Source organism: Copadichromis virginalis, linkage group LG1 (genome assembly GCF_057382275.1).
Source record: "Copadichromis virginalis isolate Kocher_CV1m ecotype Utaka linkage group LG1, C_Virginalis_male_GT1.1, whole genome shotgun sequence".
In the NCBI taxonomy this organism is placed as follows: Eukaryota; Metazoa; Chordata; class Actinopteri; order Cichliformes; family Cichlidae; genus Copadichromis; species Copadichromis virginalis.
The window spans coordinates 21323058-21344358 of NC_140618.1; the positions used below are offsets into that span (position 1 = coordinate 21323058).

Here is a 21301-nt window from a genome sequence, read left to right on the forward strand (position 1 = left end):
TGTTGTGGTCATAATGAAAACACTTAAACCCCGCTTTCCAGTCATGTTTCAATTGTGTCATACTGGTGGAAAACAAAGCTGATATCGTTGTCTCTGACTCTTTTTCCTTAGTCATCGTTAGTGATGGCGGCTGCCCCTGTTTAAGCTGGCCGCACCAGCCTAAGCAAGCTTTAATCACTTGTCATAATAGAAGAATGTTGCCGTGTCTTGTTCAGGCAATGCAGCTGTGTTCCTTCTTTTTTTTTTCTCTCTCTCTTTCTTTTGATTGGTGCTGTGACGATGCTTACCAGGTCAGACTGCATATCTAATATCACTGATGGGGTGGTGAATTGTGGGGTTGGGAGTCAGTCATGCTGGGCTGTAGCACATGATGCGACGTGGTAGGTTTAGCTGGAGGGCTGCAGTCAGCTCGCCTCTGACATCAGCAGAGCAAGTGTGTCCCAGAGATCCTTTGTCATTTGACTGAGATCTAATTTTGGACCAGGAGATGTCCTTTCTCTTAGCTGTATAAAGGCTAAACTGTTAGCACGTGTTGCTCTGTAATTGATTCCCGTGTCATGCTATAGGTCAGTGTGTAGCCTATGTCTGATCCTGTCAGTCAGTGCTTTCACCTTTTGTTACCTTCTGCTTGGTCTCTGGAATCTATCTGTCCTATATAGCAGTTACTGTTTCTGTTTGAAGAATGTAGCATAGAAGCATAGAAGCCCCCCATCCTACCTGATCTGTGACCTCAGTAAACATTTATCTTACAAGATTATTGTCTCGGTTGTTAGTTTCACATCTCACTGACACAAACTTTGTAAGTCATGGTCCCCATCAGAGTCAAAGCATGACAAAGCATGGTCTGGTTTAAGGCTGCCATGCCTTGTGATTGAAGAGCTGCTGCCATATGAAGCTTGAGTGTACCACAGTTTCTCAGTCGACCCCTCGCTCATCACATCAGGTTCCAAACCAGGATGCAGTGGTGAACATGCTTAGCGCCAGGCCTCTAAACCAGTCTGTAATACCACATCCATTCTACAGATATTAGACTTCTTGAGTCTGACCTGAAACGATTGCTCTACATTGAAGTTTACACTGCTACTTTTGTCAGTCTGTCAGTTAGCAGTCAGTTCAGTAATAAACTCTACTGACCTGGTCCCATTGGTGGCAGGTATACCCTAACCACAACGCTGTGTCTACAAAGTTTAATTCTGGTATCATTTAGTCTTAAAAATGCAATATTTTTGTTAGGCCACTAAATTAAAACAAAGTCTGCGCTTAAGCCACATTTTATTCAATTCCTTTTTAAAGAGGAATAACTTAAGAAAAGTGTTACTATCGGTATATCCACACTTAATTACAAATCACAGAGGATTTCTTCGGATTGATGTTTACATGCAGTTGATTTAAAATGACAACATTTGTAAAAAGCACTGCAGACCTTCAGAGATGCCCTTCCTTTCTAGTAGGTTGCAGAGAGAGACCATCAGTATACTCATCTTACTTGAAATAGTTTTAATCAAGCAAACATTCACCATATGTGAACACCTTAGTGTAGGATCCAAACTCAGTTGTTGCACAGGCCTGAAACTTGTAGCGTCATAAGCATTGAGTGTTTAAAACCTCGGAAATGAGACACGTTTTTATAAAAATGCAGCTGCGTAGGATACGTGGAATCACTTTCTTTGTAGAGTCTGAATCGGATCCAGCTACATCAAAGATACGTAGTCATGTTTTATGTAGACAGTGATAAGTTGCATGTAAATGGATGTCTGTCTGGAAGCATTGGTCCCTGACTACCATGAAGTTTACTAAACACCAAACTCAGTCAAGTGTCTTTGAACCTGTGCCAGCCCTGAAGTGTCTCTGCAGACCTACAGGAGAGAAACCCCTGACTTAAACACTTATTTAACATTATGGAAGGCAATTCATCATTTCACCATCATCTTTTCATCTGCTGCCTGCATGTCACCGTGTCATAGTCCCCATCTCGCACATATGTTCACCACTACGGAAACACACATGGAGAAATACAACACACACACAGACACACACACACAGGATGTTATTATCTCCTGTGATCTTCTGAGCTATGTGGTCCCAAATGTGTTTGTCTCTTTTTTGACAACAATGAATGGCATAGTTGGAATACTTTAGGACAGGAGCACAGTTATCCGCACTTGTCCTTGGATCCTGTCTGGCCCGAGCATTCATATGCGCACACACACACACACACACACACACACACACACACACACACACACACACACCTCCCCACAATGCAGGTTTAACAGATTTCCTGTGGGCTATTGTATCTGCTAGAAGATGGCATCCTGGTCTGAACCTCCAGGTTGAACAGGCCCCTTGTCCCCCTCCCATCTCTCTCTTTCCTCCCTTCCTCTCTTAATCTCTGTTTTCCAGCCCTCCCCTTTAATTCCCTTTTCTCCTTTTTTTTTTTTTTTTTTTTTTTTTTTAGTTGACCTCTTATCATTTGCTGCCCAAGAGACACTACCTCGTGTACAGAGCCAGCTATCTACCCATCTGTTCATCTGTTTTTGCCCTTAGCTGCCCCTCCTTAACCCGGTCTCCTCTCTTCCTCCATGTGTCCGGTGATCCCCTGCGTAACCCCTGAGGAGCAGTCTAAACACCATTTTCAAAACCAGAGCCAGTTGGGCCTCCTGCAAAAACAAGAGAAGGATCAGACACAAACACTCAACTCTCTGACCAAATGCCTGCCTGCCCCTTATACTTTGGCCCTCTGTGCTCTCGTGTGCCACGTGGCTTATTTATTCCTTTTTCTTTTTTTTTGGAAGATAAACTATTCAAAGTTTATCTATAAGAACAAATAATTCATCTATTTCTCCAAACAGTGGGCAGGTTTATTTTGAGCTTGAAGAATTGCAAGTGTTTATGTGAAGGCAACATCAACAGCAATTTATGTCTCTAACTATAAAGTCAATAGATTGATAAACCGGTTTTGTCTAACCAGACAATGTATCGGGAGAAGCTTGTTTTTTTTCCACACTTTGCAGATGTTTTGTGTCAGGATTGGAGATGACTCACGCTGTTGTTGCTCTGGGACCTAAAACCTGTTTAAGATGCTTCTTATTATTGTAATGGTCTCTCTCTGTGCCCACAGTTTTCTAAAAATGGCTCAGTTTTGTCACGCATAGAAAATTATTGATTTGTGTGATACTTAAATCGTCAGTAAACAGGAATGTTTGGAAGTCTAAATAATAAGTCCTTCCTGGAAGATTTTGGGAGAACAGGACTCTCTCATGGAATATCTAAACCTCTGTCCGAACTTATACCCTGGACAGTCTGAATCAATAAAACGGTGTAACAGAGAGGTCCGCCTTTCAGATGTGTTGTTTTCTTAAATGATGATTCGTCATTTAAAAATCTGAATAAGAAATTGGGACAGTAGGATAAATAAATATTTGTTGTTATTCTCAGTTTTAGCTTTGATTTAATGTATAAAGTTGCTTAATTCCTGTTTTTTGTTTTGGAGTTTTTTGTCCCTGTAAGTCTTGTGTGCGACATTTCCTCTCATGCTCAGACCTTCAATTAGAACGGGCACCATCGCTGACGATTTTTAAAGAAAATAAATTCTGAACATGCCACTTCCTGCTCTGTGGCATGCATAGGAGATGAAATTGCAACCCCAGAGCAGGACATCCTGTCTTTGCTCTTTATGGGGGCGTTGGGATTCAGCTAGGACCTGCTGCAGTATTTCACAGTAATTTGAAGGTTTGATTGGTTTACCAGCAAAAAGTCTCAGTGGGTGTCATAACCACTGAATTTATTTAAAAAAAATCAAAAGTAACCAAATGTTACTGTAAGTGAGATGTGATTCTGTGGATTCCTATGTGACGTCATTTTACTGTTTTTTGTCTTTTCAGTTCTGCCAGCCTGGAGGCTGGAGGCTGTCCAGAGATCGGAAAGCACCCACTTTCTTCACCGTTGTGCTGACAGATATCGATTCAGACCGACACTACTGCTCCTGCCTCACTTTCTACGAGGCCGAGGTCAACCTGCAGGTACTCCACAGTCTCTACCTTTGACCAAAACGTGAACTACATGAACTCATCTGCAGTCTCATTTCAGCTTAGAGAGTTTCTCCTTTATTCCCTGCTCAGTCTGAACCCACCACCGTTTACAGATCCACACAAGCATGTCATGTGTAAAGTGGAGTGGACAAGAACCCGTTGGCGACAGTATTCAATTTTACTAGAATTGCAGCAGAAGCCTTCAAACAAGCATTATGTGCCACTGAGTAAAAGAGAGAAATCATAACGTGCTGTTGGAGTTTTTCAGCCTTGCAACTCACTCGATCGTTTTATGTTTTATCTTAAAAACTTTTGCGAACAGCTGGAAGTGAAATACCTTCCAGCTGCTCTATCTTTGCTTTTTCCTAGTTTTTAGCTTCTTAAATGCTACATTAACTCCCCTGTTAGCAATCAGTGCAGTGTTAATGATGTGTTGGCTGTAACCAACATGATCTGATCATCAGTGATCGCATTGATATTTGATCAAAATGTCAGATCGGTGCATCACCTGTAACCCCTTGAGCTGCCATGTGAGCCACAGTAATAATACAAATCTACAGTCACCTGTCCTCTTTAGTAGAAAGCAGTGCATGACATCATCACCTTGTAAGCCCCTGATATCAAAATGTTGAAGTCGGTTTCTTCCTCCTCCTCAAAACGAGGTCACTGTCATTCTTGTGTGCTTTTCATAACCATTAGACACCCTTAGGGATATGAAGCTTGGGCAATGTGACTTTCTGTTTTCATTTTAGGCTTATTGATTTGCTTTTTGTTTTTGTGTTTTTTGCCGTCTTTGGCACTCTTCTTTAGTTCTCAGGAATGCTTGTCGCGTGGTTGATGTCTTCCAGAATGTCGGGCGTTATTATAAAACAGCCTGTTTGCATCCAGCCTAATAAATTGTGACTTGGCCGAGGAAAGACAGGATAGCCTCTGCTCCCCTTCGGCATGTGATTTACTCATGCATACAAGACTGCATTTGATTGCAGATTAGTGGTCACGGCACCAATGTCCAAAACCCCCATAAATTATTGATTACTACAGATTAGTTTCATTGGGATCATTTTCATACTTACCAGTGATCTTGTTAACTTCTCTCCCTGCCAGAGGCCCACACAATACCAAGATAATTGTTTCACTGTGTTGGCCTTTGTTGGAGGCCTTAAATGACTCTTTGTCACTCTGCCCACTGTGACCTCACATCCTTTCGCATGTGGAAGGCAGTCATCAATCACATTCCAGTTATATCACTTTAACATCTTTGAGGGAAATTTGAAATCGAGCCCCGTAAGAGAAATGTGTCAACTTCAAAATAGCAACGAGTCACTTTGGTGGAATGCCTGAATTCAGCTCTGTTGTAGTGCATCCTTTTCTCATTAGCATTTGAACTTGTTGTGTGAATCACATTATAATTACATTTGTATTAAAGCATGCCTCAGTTTGCATAACTGAGTGCATTTTTCCACTTTGCTCGCCTCTTGTTGGTGAAGTCTGTGAAAAGCATGTTAGGGTTTACAGATAAGTGGATCACCCTCATTGTGAAGAGTAGGAGGACTTTAGCGACAGGATTTCACTTTAACACGAGGATGACCTCTGGAAATTCTATTTCATGCAATTTTGATAATGCTCCACATATTTACCAGACATGATCGAGACTACAGGGAGAACTCGTACTATGCTCAAAAAACACATTTTTGAACACTTTTTTTTGTGGCAGTAGAGGAGTGTAAACGTATGTACAATCACAGAGCCGGTGTATCTCAACATGTAAACTTTGTTGCCAGGTTGGAAAAGTGGGACTCTTAATGTTTTCACTCAGTCAAAAACCCCACACCTGAAGCAGGTGGTTGTGTGTAAAATAAAGTCAATACAAACTGTTGAGAAACCTCATTTCTGTTTGGTTTTTTTTGTTGTTTTTATATGTATTTTAATCAGTAATAATGTGCAAGAGTCCCTGATGCCACGTGGAAAGCTTCAATCCATTGAGTTATGGACATTGGACCTCTGGGGGTGTCTGGCACGGGGACACTGGCAGCAGATCATTTTGGGGGCCTTGAGTATCGGGTTGTTTTAGCTTTTTTTCCAGTTAAAATGGGTCAAGGCCTTGAACTCTTTGCTATGGTGCTGGTGGTGGAGTGATTCTGAAGCAGATTTTGTAATGTTGTCAGCCACATTGTCCTGAAGGGGAGTCACGGAGTGCCTTTTTTCCCCAAGGTGGGGGGGGCATGCTTGTTTTACAATAATATTTAGATATCTCATGTATGCCCAAGTGCCGTGCTTCTTGGAAAGAATCAGGGCTTCCAAGCAGAGCGTTGCACTGATTTTGATGTTGGCACATAATGTATTAGTTTATAAAGTGAGAAGTTAATCTAATTAATTTTGAAGCTATCTTTAGGCTTTTAAAAAAAGCATGAAAACAATACAGTTTGTCTTACAGTTTAACTGATACGCTTCACTCAAACAGATTAAACTAACTGAGATGTTTGTGTCTGATAGAGAGACACTTGACCGAGATGCGTGTCTGCTTGGTGTAGATTACATGCTGTAGCATAAAGACTGACCCTATAAACGTTTATTATCCACCACACGGCCTTATCTTTTATCTGTCTCGCTCATATTAATCATTAGGTCAGGCTATATTTGGTCTCATCGAGACCATCGGGGTACCTCAAACATTCCAGCGTTCACTTCAGAGCGCTGAAGATCTTCTTGAAACGTGAGGGTGTTTTAACAGTCTTAACTGTCTGAGTTGACGTCCTTATCTGCTCAGCTAGATTTCAGAGAGCGTCCAGACAGGCGGCGCAGGAATGTATTTTGTTAAATAATTGAACCAAATCTCTTCCCCCCCCCCCCCCAAATTCTCAGATGGATAGAACAGATATTTTGATCCTGCACTCCTTGGTGCTGGAGATACCTAAGCTCTTGCGGCATGTTTTGACTGCCTGGAGAAATATACTAGACTGTGATAAAGGCTTTATTTGGAATGAGCGCCGAGAGATTGGCGTATCAGTGTCGTAATGCAGCTCGTGGATCTCAATAGAGACCAGATCGAAACTGTAAATTTTCTATCTTACACAATAGATACTAAGCGCTGTGCAGTTGTTAACTTGTTTGGTATTTTTGTCACTGATGTTTTGCATTTGCTGTATTATGATGTGATCCTAGGAGAGAAGGAGGATGAACTTCCTAAAGTCATTTTTGACTCTTCTGTAAGCAAATCTCGTTTAATCTTGGTCCCTTTGGAGAAATCTTTTATTAGCATCATCGTAATTGAAGAAATTAACAGAGTGGCTCTGCTGGCTGTACTAAAATGCAACATTGTGAAAGAGGATAATTAATTGTCCAGCCTTTCATGAATGTTTTTTTTTCTGCTCACTGTAGACAAAGGAGGATTTTTAACATTTCTTTGGGCTGCATTCAATTCAGTTAAAGGCCATTTTATTTATACAGTGCCAAATCACAACAGTCTCCTCAAGGTGCTTCTTCTTATAAAGTAACGACTGCTCTTTTTATGTTTCAGGGATCAAAGAACATTGAAGCTGATGGCGATGAAGATGAGGAGGCAGAAGAGGATGGCCTGATCCAGCCAGCTCAAGTGTTTGCACCAAAAAGTCTCATTCTCGTGTCCAGGCTGGATTATCCCGAAATATTCCGGGTAATAAGACACCGCACGATTAAATCTTGATTTAAAAAATGTTTTTTCTGACCGTTCAGAAGAATTCTCAGAATTTTTGTCAAATCTGATTTTCGTCTTGCAGATACTAATCTGCTTTGTTCTGTCTGTAAAATGGGTGTAATGTAGGCATGCACTTCAGAAAGTACAGGAGTCTCAGGTGTATAAGAAACTTTGAGCCTTTCATTAAGGTCAGTTTGTGCTGGCGTAAGGCCAGTCATACCATCCATGGTAATAACCTTACTAGCAGACCTTACCTACTGAGGATCCTTTGCTCTTGGCCCAAAAAGAGAAAATGCAGACACTTATTAAGCACATTGATGGTTGCTTCTTTCCTTTTTCTCCATGTCTTAGTTGTCTTCCACGTGTTGTTCTTACAGGGGTGCTTAGGGCTGATCTACACGGTCTACATCGATAGCCTGAGTTTCCCTTTGGAGGGATTGGTGGCCAACCTTTTTACGTTCTTGGTTCCTGTTGCTGGTGGATCTCAGGTAAGTCTGACCTAAGAGAGAACATGTCCACATATCACTGTCTAGCTCTGCTGTTGGGTGGTTTTTCAAGGAGGGGGGCACAGGTCCAGGACTTTGTGCTAGTTGGTTGTTGATGTCAACCCTGCTCTGCTTTCAGCCAGATTGTAAGTGGATGACTGAGGTTCAGTGATGCAGACTGATGTTTGCTTTGCAGCCAGTCACCACCATCATGTTCAGGGTTCAGGCGAAGTTCTAGTCTGCTCATTCTGCCATGAAATAAACTCTTAGAGTGGAGCAAGAAAGAAAATCTCTTGAACTTTATCTGTAGCATTTTTGAGGACTGTACTGCACTGTCGCTGCATTAGGATCCCTCTTGATGTCATAATGTATTTTGGTGGCCAAATGTCAGAAGATAATGCTCCGGTAAGCTAGGCATACGATAATTTATTTAACACCCGGAACAAAAACGCAGCCCGCTCATTCTGCCACATTCGCTTTCTCATCTGATTTTGTTTTAAATGATGGATAATGTGCTGTTAGAAGGAAGAATTTGGCCCCTTCTGTTCTCTAGCAAGACGCCACAAAAAATCTCATGTCCTCAAGTCTGCCAGACCCAAGCAGACTCATTTGTCAAAACAAAACACAGTTGAACATACAGGTATGCCAGGAATTGTGTGAATGAGGACCCCATGAGACCTTTATATGATACTGTGAGATTATATCAGAGGATACCTGCACACGGTGTGAATCAGGATGTATTTGTGAGAATAATTACAGCACAGCTTTTAGGTGACTGATTAGAGTCTGTGTTGATCTGAACAACACGTACACACTTTGGAAATATGTTTTTGAATCTTTGCAGTGCATGAATCATTTTTATATTGATGCAGCTGTGCACCATATCAGTTATGTTTTTGATTAGTGTGAAAAAGACTTATTCAGATGGTCTGCACAGTGTTTGCATTGAATAGAATGCATCTTTTTCATGCCCCACGGGCTCAGAACAGTCCTGTGACTGTCAGTCGTTGGACTTCTCAACCCTGTAGACGTGATGGTCGTTAAAATGTTCTATTGCTGTTGTCTGACTGTCACGCCCTTTTTTTTTCTGTTTACAGAAGCTATTTAGCCTGGGAGCAGGAGACCGTCAGCTCATCCAGACACCCCTGAACGACACGCTGCCCGTTACATCCAAGAGTATTGCTCTACTCTTCCAGCAGTTGGGTGGGTCAAGGAACTGTGATAACTACTAACCAGCAATCATGAGTCACAACATGACTTATTTATGACTTCATTGTTGTATCTGAAATGAAATGACTAAATGTCTTGTCATGTATTTATTAACATTACCCTGCTGCAGTTTATCATGTACTGTAGACTCAATCACCATGTAAGTATTTCTAGTAGCTATTATAATCTGACAGCAGTCACATTTAAAAACATAAGTTTTAAAGCATTCAATGTCTCAGCTTATTTAGTAAAATGCCTTTATGCTTGACATATTTCACATTTATTCTTATCAGATTTTTAAATGCTCTGTGTAACTTTGCTAATCACCTAGTGGCAAACTCCACTACTGTAGGACTTTTGCGGTGAGCCATTAAGAGCTCGGATTAGTTCTACATGAAATGCGTCTCAAGCACGGCTGTGCGTTTTTCTCTGTGTCCCATCAATGTTTCTGTAATTTTGTCTGGGTAGAAGGAGCCAATAATGAAGATTTGATTAGGTTTTGTGGTTTCGGATTGCAGTGTTTGCACAATATGTTAATGGTCCAGACTTAAATGATTTGAACAGGCGATACGTGCTCTGGTAAAGAACCGACGTGCCTGATACGCAATGACTCAATCATGAGGGAGTCCAGACGTATTTAGGGAGTGTGTCTATTGTTTTTCTTAGCACTCCAAAAAAACCCGCAAATTGGCAAAAGCCACGCTGTGAACTTTCTGCATTATGTTTGCAGATTTTGGGGTTATTCCTAAACAGCGGGGCTTATTTCACTTTTTGCATATGTAAGCCGAGAGTGTGATTAAATCTAATTCACCTGAAATCTGATTTGTAATGGAAAGTTGGCCCTCATTTGGTCTCTCTTGATTAGGAGAATGTGCTTCACATCAGAGTAGATTCTGTATCCTGACTGTATTAACACCATCCTCGTTTTGTTTGGAAGCAGCAAGGGGATTGGGAGGGGTAGGTGTTCTTACACGATATATGCAATTAGGGTCATGTCAGAGCATGCATTTGTTGCCAATTTGGATACACAAAACAAAATAATGTTGACATAATAACGAATCACGACCAGTCAGTTTTCCTAAACCTGCTTCCTTTAATCAGGAGGGTACATTTGCAGTTCAGAGCAGCAAGTAGGATACAGTACATGTGTGCTGGAAAGATGAACTGCACATTTTAGTTTCTTTCTAATGTTTAGAGTCACGTACGAATAGCGCAATGATTACAGTTCGGTCGCTCTGTTAATAATTTTGAAAATGAAAATGAATAGACAGGTACTCTTCTGCATGCAAACCGATATCTGAACACTGCTAAATGTACCCAGAGCAGGGCGATATGACCAAAAATATTTATCACGATATACATTTGAAAATTTGTGATAACGATAACTGACGATATAATTGACACTAGACAAAATAATTTACAACTTCTCAACTTTATTAGTGCCAAAAAAAACAACCCATCAATGTATTTTCACTTAAACAAGCAGCTTTTTTAAGTGCATTAAAGTTACATAAAAACGTAACAGTGCAAATGCAAATTCCTTGCTGACAGTTTAACCAAAAGGCATTTCCAGTGGAAATTGGCCGACATATCCTCAGCATAACCATGTATAACATCCACAAAATCCACAAAAAAAGAGGTTATACACACACAATACGGTAATATTATGTTGAAGCACAGTACGTATCACTCCGCGAGGCTCCTGCCTAATATAGCCGTAATGCTCCGACAATCCATCAAGCGTTGCGGGTTCGTAGCTTAGCAAAGTCGTACTGAAACATTTGACAGATTTTCGAGCGCCGTGTATCACATAAAATCATTTCGAGGTCAGTAAACACAACCAGAATTCATACATAAGGCACACGGGATTATAAGGGGCACTGTCGATTTTCAGAAAAATCAAAGGATTGATTTTAAGTGTGCCGTATTTTCCAAAAAAAAAACACGGTAATAACGACGGCCCGCTAACATGCTCTACCAAAAATAGTGCTTTGTTGTGTACCTGACGGATGAAAGCCAAACCAGTTCCACACCACTGAAGTTGCAGCATTTTTACAAACCAATTCTGGTTCATTCGTTTCATTTAACGATCCACTTTCGCTCTTCTCATTCTGCATCGCCGCCATGTGCGTATGTAAACAAAGGCACTGCGCATGCGCGTTTTACCCACGTTCTATCGCGATATTTGATTTTCCTATCGTTGCCCAACATTACACCGGTATTACTGTGAACGGTATGATATAGCCCAGCCCTACCCAGGTGTTTACAGAAAATGTCATATTTATGATATTTGTATCATCATGACTTTCAGGAAGAAAAGTACCTCTGACACGGCGCAGGGAATCTACACTAAACTAGGCTAAAGGCTAAAGCAATGAGATTGTTAGCATAGCTTTATACAGAGGCTAGCAGAAGGGAAAAATAGCTAGCCAGAAAAACCTCAAAGCCACAATTTGTCACTTTTTATAGTACTGTAATACAAAAACTGTCTGTTGGTTTGGCTGGGAACTCCTCCTACATGATTATAAGTTGCCTGGCAACCACCTACCAATGGCTAAAATGACTCATGCACCTATAACGCCCAATAAAAGCATCATATCGTTTTACTTTCATGACAGTGACGCTGAATTTATCAAATACTGAATGTACTCATTCTTGATATTTTCATCTTGTGATGTTTACAGTATACCATGACTGTAATTTAACTTATAAAGTCAGGTTTACTCTATCAGAAGTTTAATGTTGGATAAATGAACAAATGTACTTCAGGCAATGGTGTTTTGAAACCACCTCAATTATTTCAGTCTGCATGTTTTGTTTTTTTGTCTGCAGGTTTTTTCAGGCTAAACTGTCCTGACCATCTCGTGTCTGTAAGCTATATATGTAGACACGGCATCGGTATTATCTATTCTTTATTCCACTCTTGGCAAGAATATGAAATCATAATCTTTTTTTTTAATCTCTCCTGCTGCTGTCACAGGTTGTTATATAATAATTATTTTTTTATTAAGGTGCAGGAAACTGAAAGTTACAGACATAGTTAGACAGTAGAGTTAATGATTCCTCTGACCTTAAAGCCTGACTTTCCTGCACATTGATTGGAAAGTCAGTTGATGAGTTACACGTAAGCGTTTTGTTTTCACTTATTAGCTCGTCCTTACATCCATATAAGGATCAGCTACTAGCATGGGGACAGGCAGGTCGGGACATCGCTTTGTGCGCACAGGTCATCGAGTCACCACAGAGGAATGTGTGTTAAACATGTTACACTGCACAGGAAGTACAGCCCCCCCAACACCACCCCCCGGCCGGGAGCGAGATAAATCCGACCATCAACAGCCCGACTGTTGTTGTTTGTTGCCTTTGTCTGTTCTGTTTTTGCTGCCACTTCTTTTATTTAGGGCTCGGAAACGTGTCGCTGTTTCCATGAGATAAGCAAACACCTGAACACGAGGTGTGACTGTGAATTGGAAGCCTCGGTATCTCAGTAAAAATTACGGACAAAAATACATCATTTGGTGCCTGTTATGACTTTTTAAGTCACGCTTTTTCATTTTAAAAAGGAAGATTTTTTTCCTTTTTTGTTTTTTTTGAGGTGCGCGTTTCCTGTTTATTACTGAAGCGCTCCATTCAGGCAGCCAGACTCCAGACCCAGCGCCCCCAGCGGCGCGGATATGTCTGCCGGTGTTCCTCTTTCCTTATCACTCCGATGTGTGATGAATTGGTCTGTCAGTTGCTTGATAGGAAACAATAACAGGAACTATAAACTTAGAATTCTTCCTGATTGTCGCATCAGTTTTTGAAATATTATTTATACTGTATGAGAGTGTGTAATTTCCTTTGTTTTTCAGAGATGACTTTTCACCTACCTTTATATTCAATGGTTCAGTAGAAACTGTCCTATTTGAATGCAGATTTATTTTCACAGCTAGTGGACACAGTGCAGATTACACAGCGTCACTGTAATTTTATTTCCAATTAATGCAGCTGCACTAAATAACAACAGTAGTAAAAATAATAATACAAGCTAAGAAATATAAACAAAAGTGAATTTGCCCTTTCAGTTTAGTTCAAAGTATTCATATTTTTAAAAACATTGTATTTTCAATTATGCATTTATTTGAATATATAAATTTAGCTCAGTGTTCCCATCTGCATACATTTGCTCTGTGTGTATAGTAAACAGAGAGTGCAGTGCCCACATACAAAGACAGACTGTGGTAGCTTCATTTAGACAGGAGGTGATAAAACAAAGAGGTAATACTAATTGAAGAACTGGCACAAGTCAGCCTGCATTACTGTAACACTCTTCTTCTTTTTTTTAAGTGCACTTCCCAAAAAGTTTTTTTGGTAGCGTGCAATAAAATTTTTACAACTTCAGCAAAAGCAGAACCACATTGTGTTGTAGTCTTGTAGAACTGATGCTAAAATAATTGTTCTTGCATACAAAGCCTTAAGTGGTCTTGGCTACACTGCTTTCAGTGTTTTGCGTTCTCCTTTCATGCCCTCTGAAGTCATTCTGTACTTTTCCATCACAGCCGGAGCAAATTTCAATGAGATGAAGTTCTGAACTTTCTATATTAACATTCTTCACGTTGTTCCGCCTAACAGGAACGAGCGTACAGAATATTGTTTCCTTAGAATTTCAGTGATCCGGCTTGAAGCTTTTATGGTTATCAGAGAACTTCCAAGTGCACATTGTTTGCTGTAATCTGTTGTTGAAGTCTGAAAGGCCTTCACAAATCAATTTTAGATGAATGATCTGGAAAATGCGGACGTCACATTCCAGCAAATACCTCATTTATTTCATTCTGTGTTGGGGTTTGGTTTGTTTTTTGTCATTTCAGGAATCCAAAATGTTCTTAGCCTATTCTGTGCAGTTCTGACAGAACATAAGGTCTTATTCCACTCCACCAGCTACCAGCGGCTTGGAGAGGCATGCCGTGCCCTGGAAGCCCTCATGTTTCCTCTTAAATACAGGTGAGTATGTGTTTGATATGGCTGGATGAGACAGAATCTCATGTGACTTTCCATTGACTGCAGTTGTGACTTTCTTGGCTTGTGATCTGACTGATCATTAACTTTGTTAATTTTTCATTCATTTCTGTAAAAACAGTTTTCTCCACCACATTAGATCACCTTTTAAAGTCACACAATTTAACCTTCTTTAACCTCTTTTTTTTTTTTTTTTTTGTTTGCTTGAAATGACTCAGATGTATGTGGTTAATAACCTCCTTACCTTTCTCCAATACATTTGTTCATCACTCTCCCTTGTGAAACATATCTTCCTTCCTTTTGCAAAGCATGCAAAAGGAAGGAAGACGTCAGGAGGAAGGAGACAGTAAGCCTTTTTCACAGAAGACGTCTTGAACCATCATTGTAGTAATATTAGTAACAGTTTAACGACTACATCCACATGATTTCCAGCCATGGCGTGCCACCGTGTCTTTATGTGAAAGCAAAGTACCAACATCAAGTTGATCTAATGTGGTGTAGTAGGATGCTAATACATATAAATATTTATAAGTATGAGATATATGGTCATCTGCCACTTTATTAAGTATACCTATTTAACTCACTGTTAGCGTAAATATCTAATCAGCCAATCAGCTGGCATACAGCTAGGTGTATTTAGGTGTGTAGACTTGTTGAAATTCAAACTGAGCATCAGAATGGGGATGAAAGGTGATTTAAGTGACATGGCATCGTTGTTGGTGCTCTGTGGGATGGTCCGAGTACTTCAGAAACTACTGACCTGAGATTCTCCCACACAACCATCTCTAGGGTTTATAGAAAAAGAGGAAGTCTCCTGTGAGCGGCGGTTATAAAAGAACAACACATTGAGCACTGAAGCAACGTTCAGATGACTAATTTGGCATGAACAGCATTCATGACCACACTGTGCCCATCTTCTGATGACTGTTTCCAGCAGAATAACTGTCACTAGATCTCAGTCCAATACAGCAACCTTGAGATGTGGGCATGCATGAGCAGCCGGCAAATCTGCAGCAACTGCGTGATGCTGTCGTGTCAACATGGAGCGAAATCTCGGAGAAATCTTTTCAGCAACTTGCAGAATCTATGCGATGAAGAATTGAGGGGATCCCTTTCTTTGCTTGCAAGGTGTACCTAATAAAGGGTCTGCGAGTGTATTTAGTTCCTATTAACAAATGAGCAATCAAAGCACTAAAACCATGATGCTACTCTGCCATTCCTTGCGTTGTGTGCCTGTATCCTTCATTGTTTGCTTGGTCTAAGTTTGCCAACAGCAACAAGAACAGCAAAAATCAGCAGCGGTTTATTTGTCTGTCTAAGCTGCTGGAAGTTTGCACAAACACAGTCACACGTCTCAAAAAACCCTTTTGTTACTGGAAAATGTAAAACAGGACTTGCACAGAAGTAACGGGCGTTTCAGATGACTGGTACACAATCGTGGTCTCGAGTAATTCTGTTGTTCAGGTAGAATTAGAAGCCACTATGTATTAACATGATATGAAACACTGTGTCCACACACAGTGTTCTACATTTAAATTATCTGGGGTTTATTGCAGTTTTGACACAAGTTTCCTGTAGATGATGATGATCATTTAAAATTTACGTATAAATGTCCTCCGTGCTTTACTGCTCTCTTATCACTTGAAATAAGTTTAGTCATCCGAGCTCCATTTTCATCAAATCACATCCTCTTCCCTGCGGGGAAGTATATTTTAAGCTCATAGTTGACCAATCGTTGCATAATTCTTCTTAATCTTTCTTCTGAGTAAATGTGTGCGTTTTGCTTGTGTCCGTGCACACAGCTACCCCTACATCCCCATTCTACCTTCGCGACTGCTGGAAGTGTTGAGTTCACCCACGCCCTTCATCATCGGCGTGCACTCCATGTTTCAGAACGAAATCCAGGATCTGGTGAGTGTAGACGTGTCACAGACATCCAGGAATTTGTCCTACCTTCATGCACAAGTTAAAGATTAGAAATTGTTAAAAGGTAACAATGAATCATTAACAGACAACTCAAAGTCTTTAAAGGCTTATTTTGATATCCTCAAAGCAGGTCTTGCTTTAAGGACTTTTTCTTTCTACTGACCAGCGAAAGTGACATTTTTATTTTTTCAGATTGTTTTTGCACACTGGGTTTTAAAAGATTTCTCTATATTTAGCTGGTTGCATTTGACTCTCATCAGACATGTCTACCACACAGCGCTTCCTCCAGCAGCAGTAAAACCACCTGACCTGTCAGTGTTTTGTGTGTTTTGATCAGTTGGATGTTATCATTGCTGACCTGGATGGAGGAACAATAAAGATTCCTGAGTGTATCCACCTGTCCTTGCTACCTGAACCTTTGTTACACCAAACACAGTCTACCCTGTCCCTGGTGAGCCCAAACGCAAACTCACACATGCACACAAAAACACCTAAAACCACATTATTTAAAGATGATGGCATCTAAAGTGAGCACCCCAAAATTTTAAATATTCCCGAAGTTCCTTTTCTTTGAACATTATATAATAGAGTAATAGAGTGGGTTGTGTTCAAACAAAGCAAAAAACATACCTGACCTTTTCAAGGTCGTCTCCTTGCAACATTTAAATCTCTCCTTAGAAACCCTGCTTTGCAATTTAATTGTGGAACATACACGTGCACAAAGAACAAATGCTGACAACCTGAGCCAGCTTCCATCACTGTTATTGAGCAAAGGATTGAGCTACAACTCATGTCGGCCAGCTTGAAGACAGCTCATCAAGTTAGATGGGTATCAAGGTACATGCTCCTAGATTGACTCCCTGAATTTATCCCTTAGGGTCACCGAGTTGTTCTGCTGTAATACTTGCCTTAAGCAAGGCAGGCAAATTGTACATTACAGCAGTGCCCTCAGTTTCCAAGGATAGCAAAAGACACATGACCTCCCTAAGTGGGCCCCACCTGTCTCCACTGTGATGTGACAAGGTCAGAGCCAGGAGTCAGACCTGGAACCTGACTTATTAGCATAGCTAGTAGGCTAAAAGAACATAGAAACTAGTAGTTACAGTGTTAGTAACACTTTACCTGTTGTTTTATAGACTGTTGTTGGTGATGTCACATTATTTAGAACAGAATGGGGATGACCTGTGGCTGGACGGGCCCCCTGTGTATTTTTGTTTTGGGCCCCAACAGGCTGGAGAATCAGTACTGGCTGTAATATCCTGAGACAGCTGAGGAAGAACACTTGATCTGATCTGTGCCACGTGTTGTTTTTTGATTATTTTTTTTCCCGGCCACACTCTGAGACTCTCCTCTTCCTGAAAATCAAAAATGGTTGAAGGCGTGTATTTTGACACAGACAACATGATCCAGTTGCCATCAGAGACTGTCACATGCAGGTAGTCACAGCAGGACTTTTATGGAGTGAACTGAACTTTGCCCGAGTGCAACGTATGTTTCCTAGAAGTCACAGGGAGACTAACTTGAAGGGATGATCAGGTAATGTTTTTGTTTTTTGCAGGAGGTGCTGCAGAGCTCTTTGATTGCACAAGAAGTCATCTGTCATTTCATCCTTTACAAAGACAAACACATCACTACACATATATAGAGAAATAATGCTAATTCTTATATTTTGTTTAATAAAATGTTTGCTTTCCTAATGAAATAATAAGGCACTTCTTGATTACCACATTACCTGGTCACTCGCTGTGCACCCGCAGCATTCCCTAAGTTAATGTTGGAATCATTCCAAGTTATTTTCCATAAATGCTTGGGATAAACGAAAACAAATGTATCGTCTGAATCTAAATTCATTTTCTTAGGTTTTACACCCGGATTTGGAGATAGCGGACAACGCGTTCCCCCCACCTCGCACCGCACCCTCCAACCTCAAGCTGTTGGTAAGTCAGCAGGGTTAACATTTGGCCTCATTTAAGTTCCTCAGTGTCTCAAGGAGTGATGTCCTTCTCCTTCCCACACGAGGAGGACAGGCTGCCCAGAAAAGGTTTCTTATCGCAGGGAGGTTAGTGTTGGAGTGGGGGTACTAACTGACGGTAACCCATAACCCAAGTGAAGAAAAAAAAAAAGCATGTCTGTTGTGTAATTACCTTATCAGACTGCATTTGTGGCATAGCTGCTTGATGAGTTGTGTGTGTGTGTGTGTGTGTGTGTGTGTGTGTGTGTGTGTGTGTGTGTGTGTGTGTGTTCCAGGACAAGGAGGTGAGAGCCGTCTTTCTCAGGTTGTTTGCACAACTCTTTCAGGGCTACAGGTCCTGCCTGCAGCTCATCCGCATCCATTCTGAACCCGTGATCCACTTTCACAAGGTAATAAAACCAGGTCATGAAATTCCCGGGGCTAAAATTAGCATTTTTGCCAATATATGACCTTTTGATTAAGCTCGTTAAGCAATTCCTCCCTAGAAAACACGACGTTCCATCAATCTGCCCGCGCTCCTTTAGCCAGCAGTGTGGGCGGACTCGCACATAAAGACCTGACAGATAAACTTGTCAGAAGTGTCTAATGCGTGCGTTTGTGTATGCGTGTTGTTTTAAACGTGTCACAGAATCTTCGTGACTCTTCCTTGATGGTATCCGTTTGTTTATCCAAGCTTCGGACACAGTCCCGTAACCTTGGGCAAATCCGGCAGTGAGCCATATGAAACGTATTAGGTTTACATTTTTGTTTTGCGCCGGGGTTTTTGTTTGTTCGTGTCTGTGGTGTCTCCGTGGTAACCCATCAGCAAATCACCCTCAAAGTACCCCACATGGATCGCATTATAAACTAAAGCTCTGCTTATTCGCCTGGAATCCTGGAGCAGGAGGTGGGGGGCTCGAGTGAACTGTTTTATCTCCTCTAGCCACAGGCACATATAATTATGTGTAAAGTAAATTAAATTCATTTGCATGTAGTCATTTCTAACTGGATTTATTTCCCTTTCTCCGCACACTGAAGAACTTGCCCACGTTGCAACAATATAAAAGTCCCCCTTGCAGAGATATTTTGTGATCATGTTCTAAAAATGGCTGCTTGGTGTGCAGTCTGTAGTAAATCCATATGAACAAGGTTTGTGATTGTGAATGCTCTAATCTGACATTATCCAGACTGCCTTCCTGGGCCAGCGAGGCCTCATTGAGAATGACTTCCTGACCAAGGTTTTGGATGGCATGGCCTTTGCCGGCTTTGTCTCAGAGAGGGGTCCACCTTACCGAGCCTGCGATCTGTTTGATGAGGTACTGTACCGTGACGCACCACCGAAACCTTAGCCTTTAACTTTAAATAGAGAGGCTCGTACATAAACACCTTTTCAATCAACTGACCCTGTTTCTAGTTTACATTTTGTTTTCTTTGTTGTTGGTGTGCTTTGCAGTTGGTGGCCTTGGACTTTGACAGCTTTAAGGAAGAGGAGGTCAACCCCGCCAAGCTTCAGAAGCACATCAGGGAGCTCTCCGAGCAGCTTTATAGAAATGTAAGTCCTCGTGCAACAAACGACTGCTAAGTTTCCTCTGTTGTGCTGGTGTGCCGTGTACGTCTGATTTCCTCATTTTAGCCTGCTCTGCATGTGTGCTGCTCCAAATCTGTCCCATTAATCCATGTTGTTTCCTGGTTGTTGTACGTTAGGAGAACCCAAACCCCCACATGGCATTCCAGAAAGTGCCTCGGCCGTCTGAGGGATCCCACCTGCGCGTGCACCAGATACCTTTTCCCGTGCTGCATGAAGAAAAGGTGGAGAAGCTTATGGAGGAGGGTACAGCAAAACACAGCAGCGCACCTCTTCCTACACGAACTGAGAAAAAGTGTGTAGTACCCGCTGGACCACCTGTTGGTATGACTCACTTTAAAACCTTATTATGCGCAAAAAATACATTTCACAGAATTTTTTGCATGTAAATTTTTAATTAAAATGACTCATCAACGATCTGTTTGCTTTTTCCAGCATCCATCATGGGAAAGAGTTACTCTGTGTTTAACAGCGCTCGCAGGCTGGAGGTCGTGAGGAACTGCATCTCATTCATCTTTTACAACAAGACTCTGGAGACTGAAAAGGTGATGCACACTGTTTATTTTTCTACCTTTAAACAAGTTCATAAGGCACCCGTGCTTTGGGTAACACCAGAGCTTCAGGCTGTTTAGGAGCAGGTCTCTCCTTAGCTTTATCGTCCTATTATGTCCCAGCTGGTACACAGACACCTAGAAGCAGGAGTAAATAAGGCCTGTGATCAATCTTTCTGCATCCCTGTGCCAGGCTAAGCTGCCAAGCAATAATTACAACTGGGATTGATCAATTCCTGTCTGATCTGTTTGTTCCTGCAAGTATTTATGCTGAACAGGAATCTTTCCTCAAAGTTATATTCCACACTACAGCCTCATCTGTAGGAGTTCATAGGTGAGCATTCAGTCCAATATGACTCCAGTGTGTTTAAAATGGGATGAGTGCCAGTTGTTTTATGTATCCTTATAGCTTCATACAGGAGTTATATAACCTGAACCTGCATCTGCATGCACACAGGGTAAAAATGCATAGCAGGAATTCTCTGAACACCCCGTGAACTTGTAAGTCTTTGACATACATACAGTGCTGTGCAAAAGTGTTTATCCTCTTCCTGTTTTTTTTGTTTGTTTGTTTGTTTTTGGAAATCTGTTACATTTAAATGTTTCAGCTCATCAAACAAAAGTAAAATTACCCCCTAAACCTAATAATTGGTTGCGGCACCCTTGGCAGCAAAAACTGTAATCAAGCATTTGCAATAACTCTTTCACATCACTGTGGAGGAATTTTGATCCGCTCTTCTTTGCAGGTTTGTTTAAATTCAGCCACATTGAACAGTTTTCCAACATGAAGGACCTGTTTAAACTAAGTCCAGGCTTTAACTAGGCCACTTCGAAGGTGGACTTGCTGCTGTGTTTCGGATCATTGTCCTGCTGCATAACCCAAGTGTGCTTGAAT

At 41.2% G+C, this 21301-nt stretch overlaps 1 protein-coding gene across 2 annotated transcripts in view; it reads left to right on the forward strand.

The window, feature by feature from the left end:
* Nucleotides 1–21301, forward strand: part of sbf2 (SET binding factor 2) — a 107855-nt gene that overhangs the window by 36937 nt on the left and 49617 nt on the right. For both annotated transcript variants that reach the window (XM_085454301.1, XM_085454310.1), the window contains exons 3-15: nucleotides 3885–4022; nucleotides 7549–7683; nucleotides 8082–8192; nucleotides 9287–9392; nucleotides 14246–14378; nucleotides 16196–16304; nucleotides 16657–16770; nucleotides 18179–18256; nucleotides 18567–18680; nucleotides 19458–19586; nucleotides 19724–19822; nucleotides 19975–20179; nucleotides 20291–20400. In XM_085454301.1, coding sequence (XP_085310427.1) covers nucleotides 3885–4022; nucleotides 7549–7683; nucleotides 8082–8192; nucleotides 9287–9392; nucleotides 14246–14378; nucleotides 16196–16304; nucleotides 16657–16770; nucleotides 18179–18256; nucleotides 18567–18680; nucleotides 19458–19586; nucleotides 19724–19822; nucleotides 19975–20179; nucleotides 20291–20400 — 1581 coding nt within the window. The remainder of the gene's footprint in view (nucleotides 1–3884; nucleotides 4023–7548; nucleotides 7684–8081; nucleotides 8193–9286; nucleotides 9393–14245; nucleotides 14379–16195; nucleotides 16305–16656; nucleotides 16771–18178; nucleotides 18257–18566; nucleotides 18681–19457; nucleotides 19587–19723; nucleotides 19823–19974; nucleotides 20180–20290; nucleotides 20401–21301) is intronic.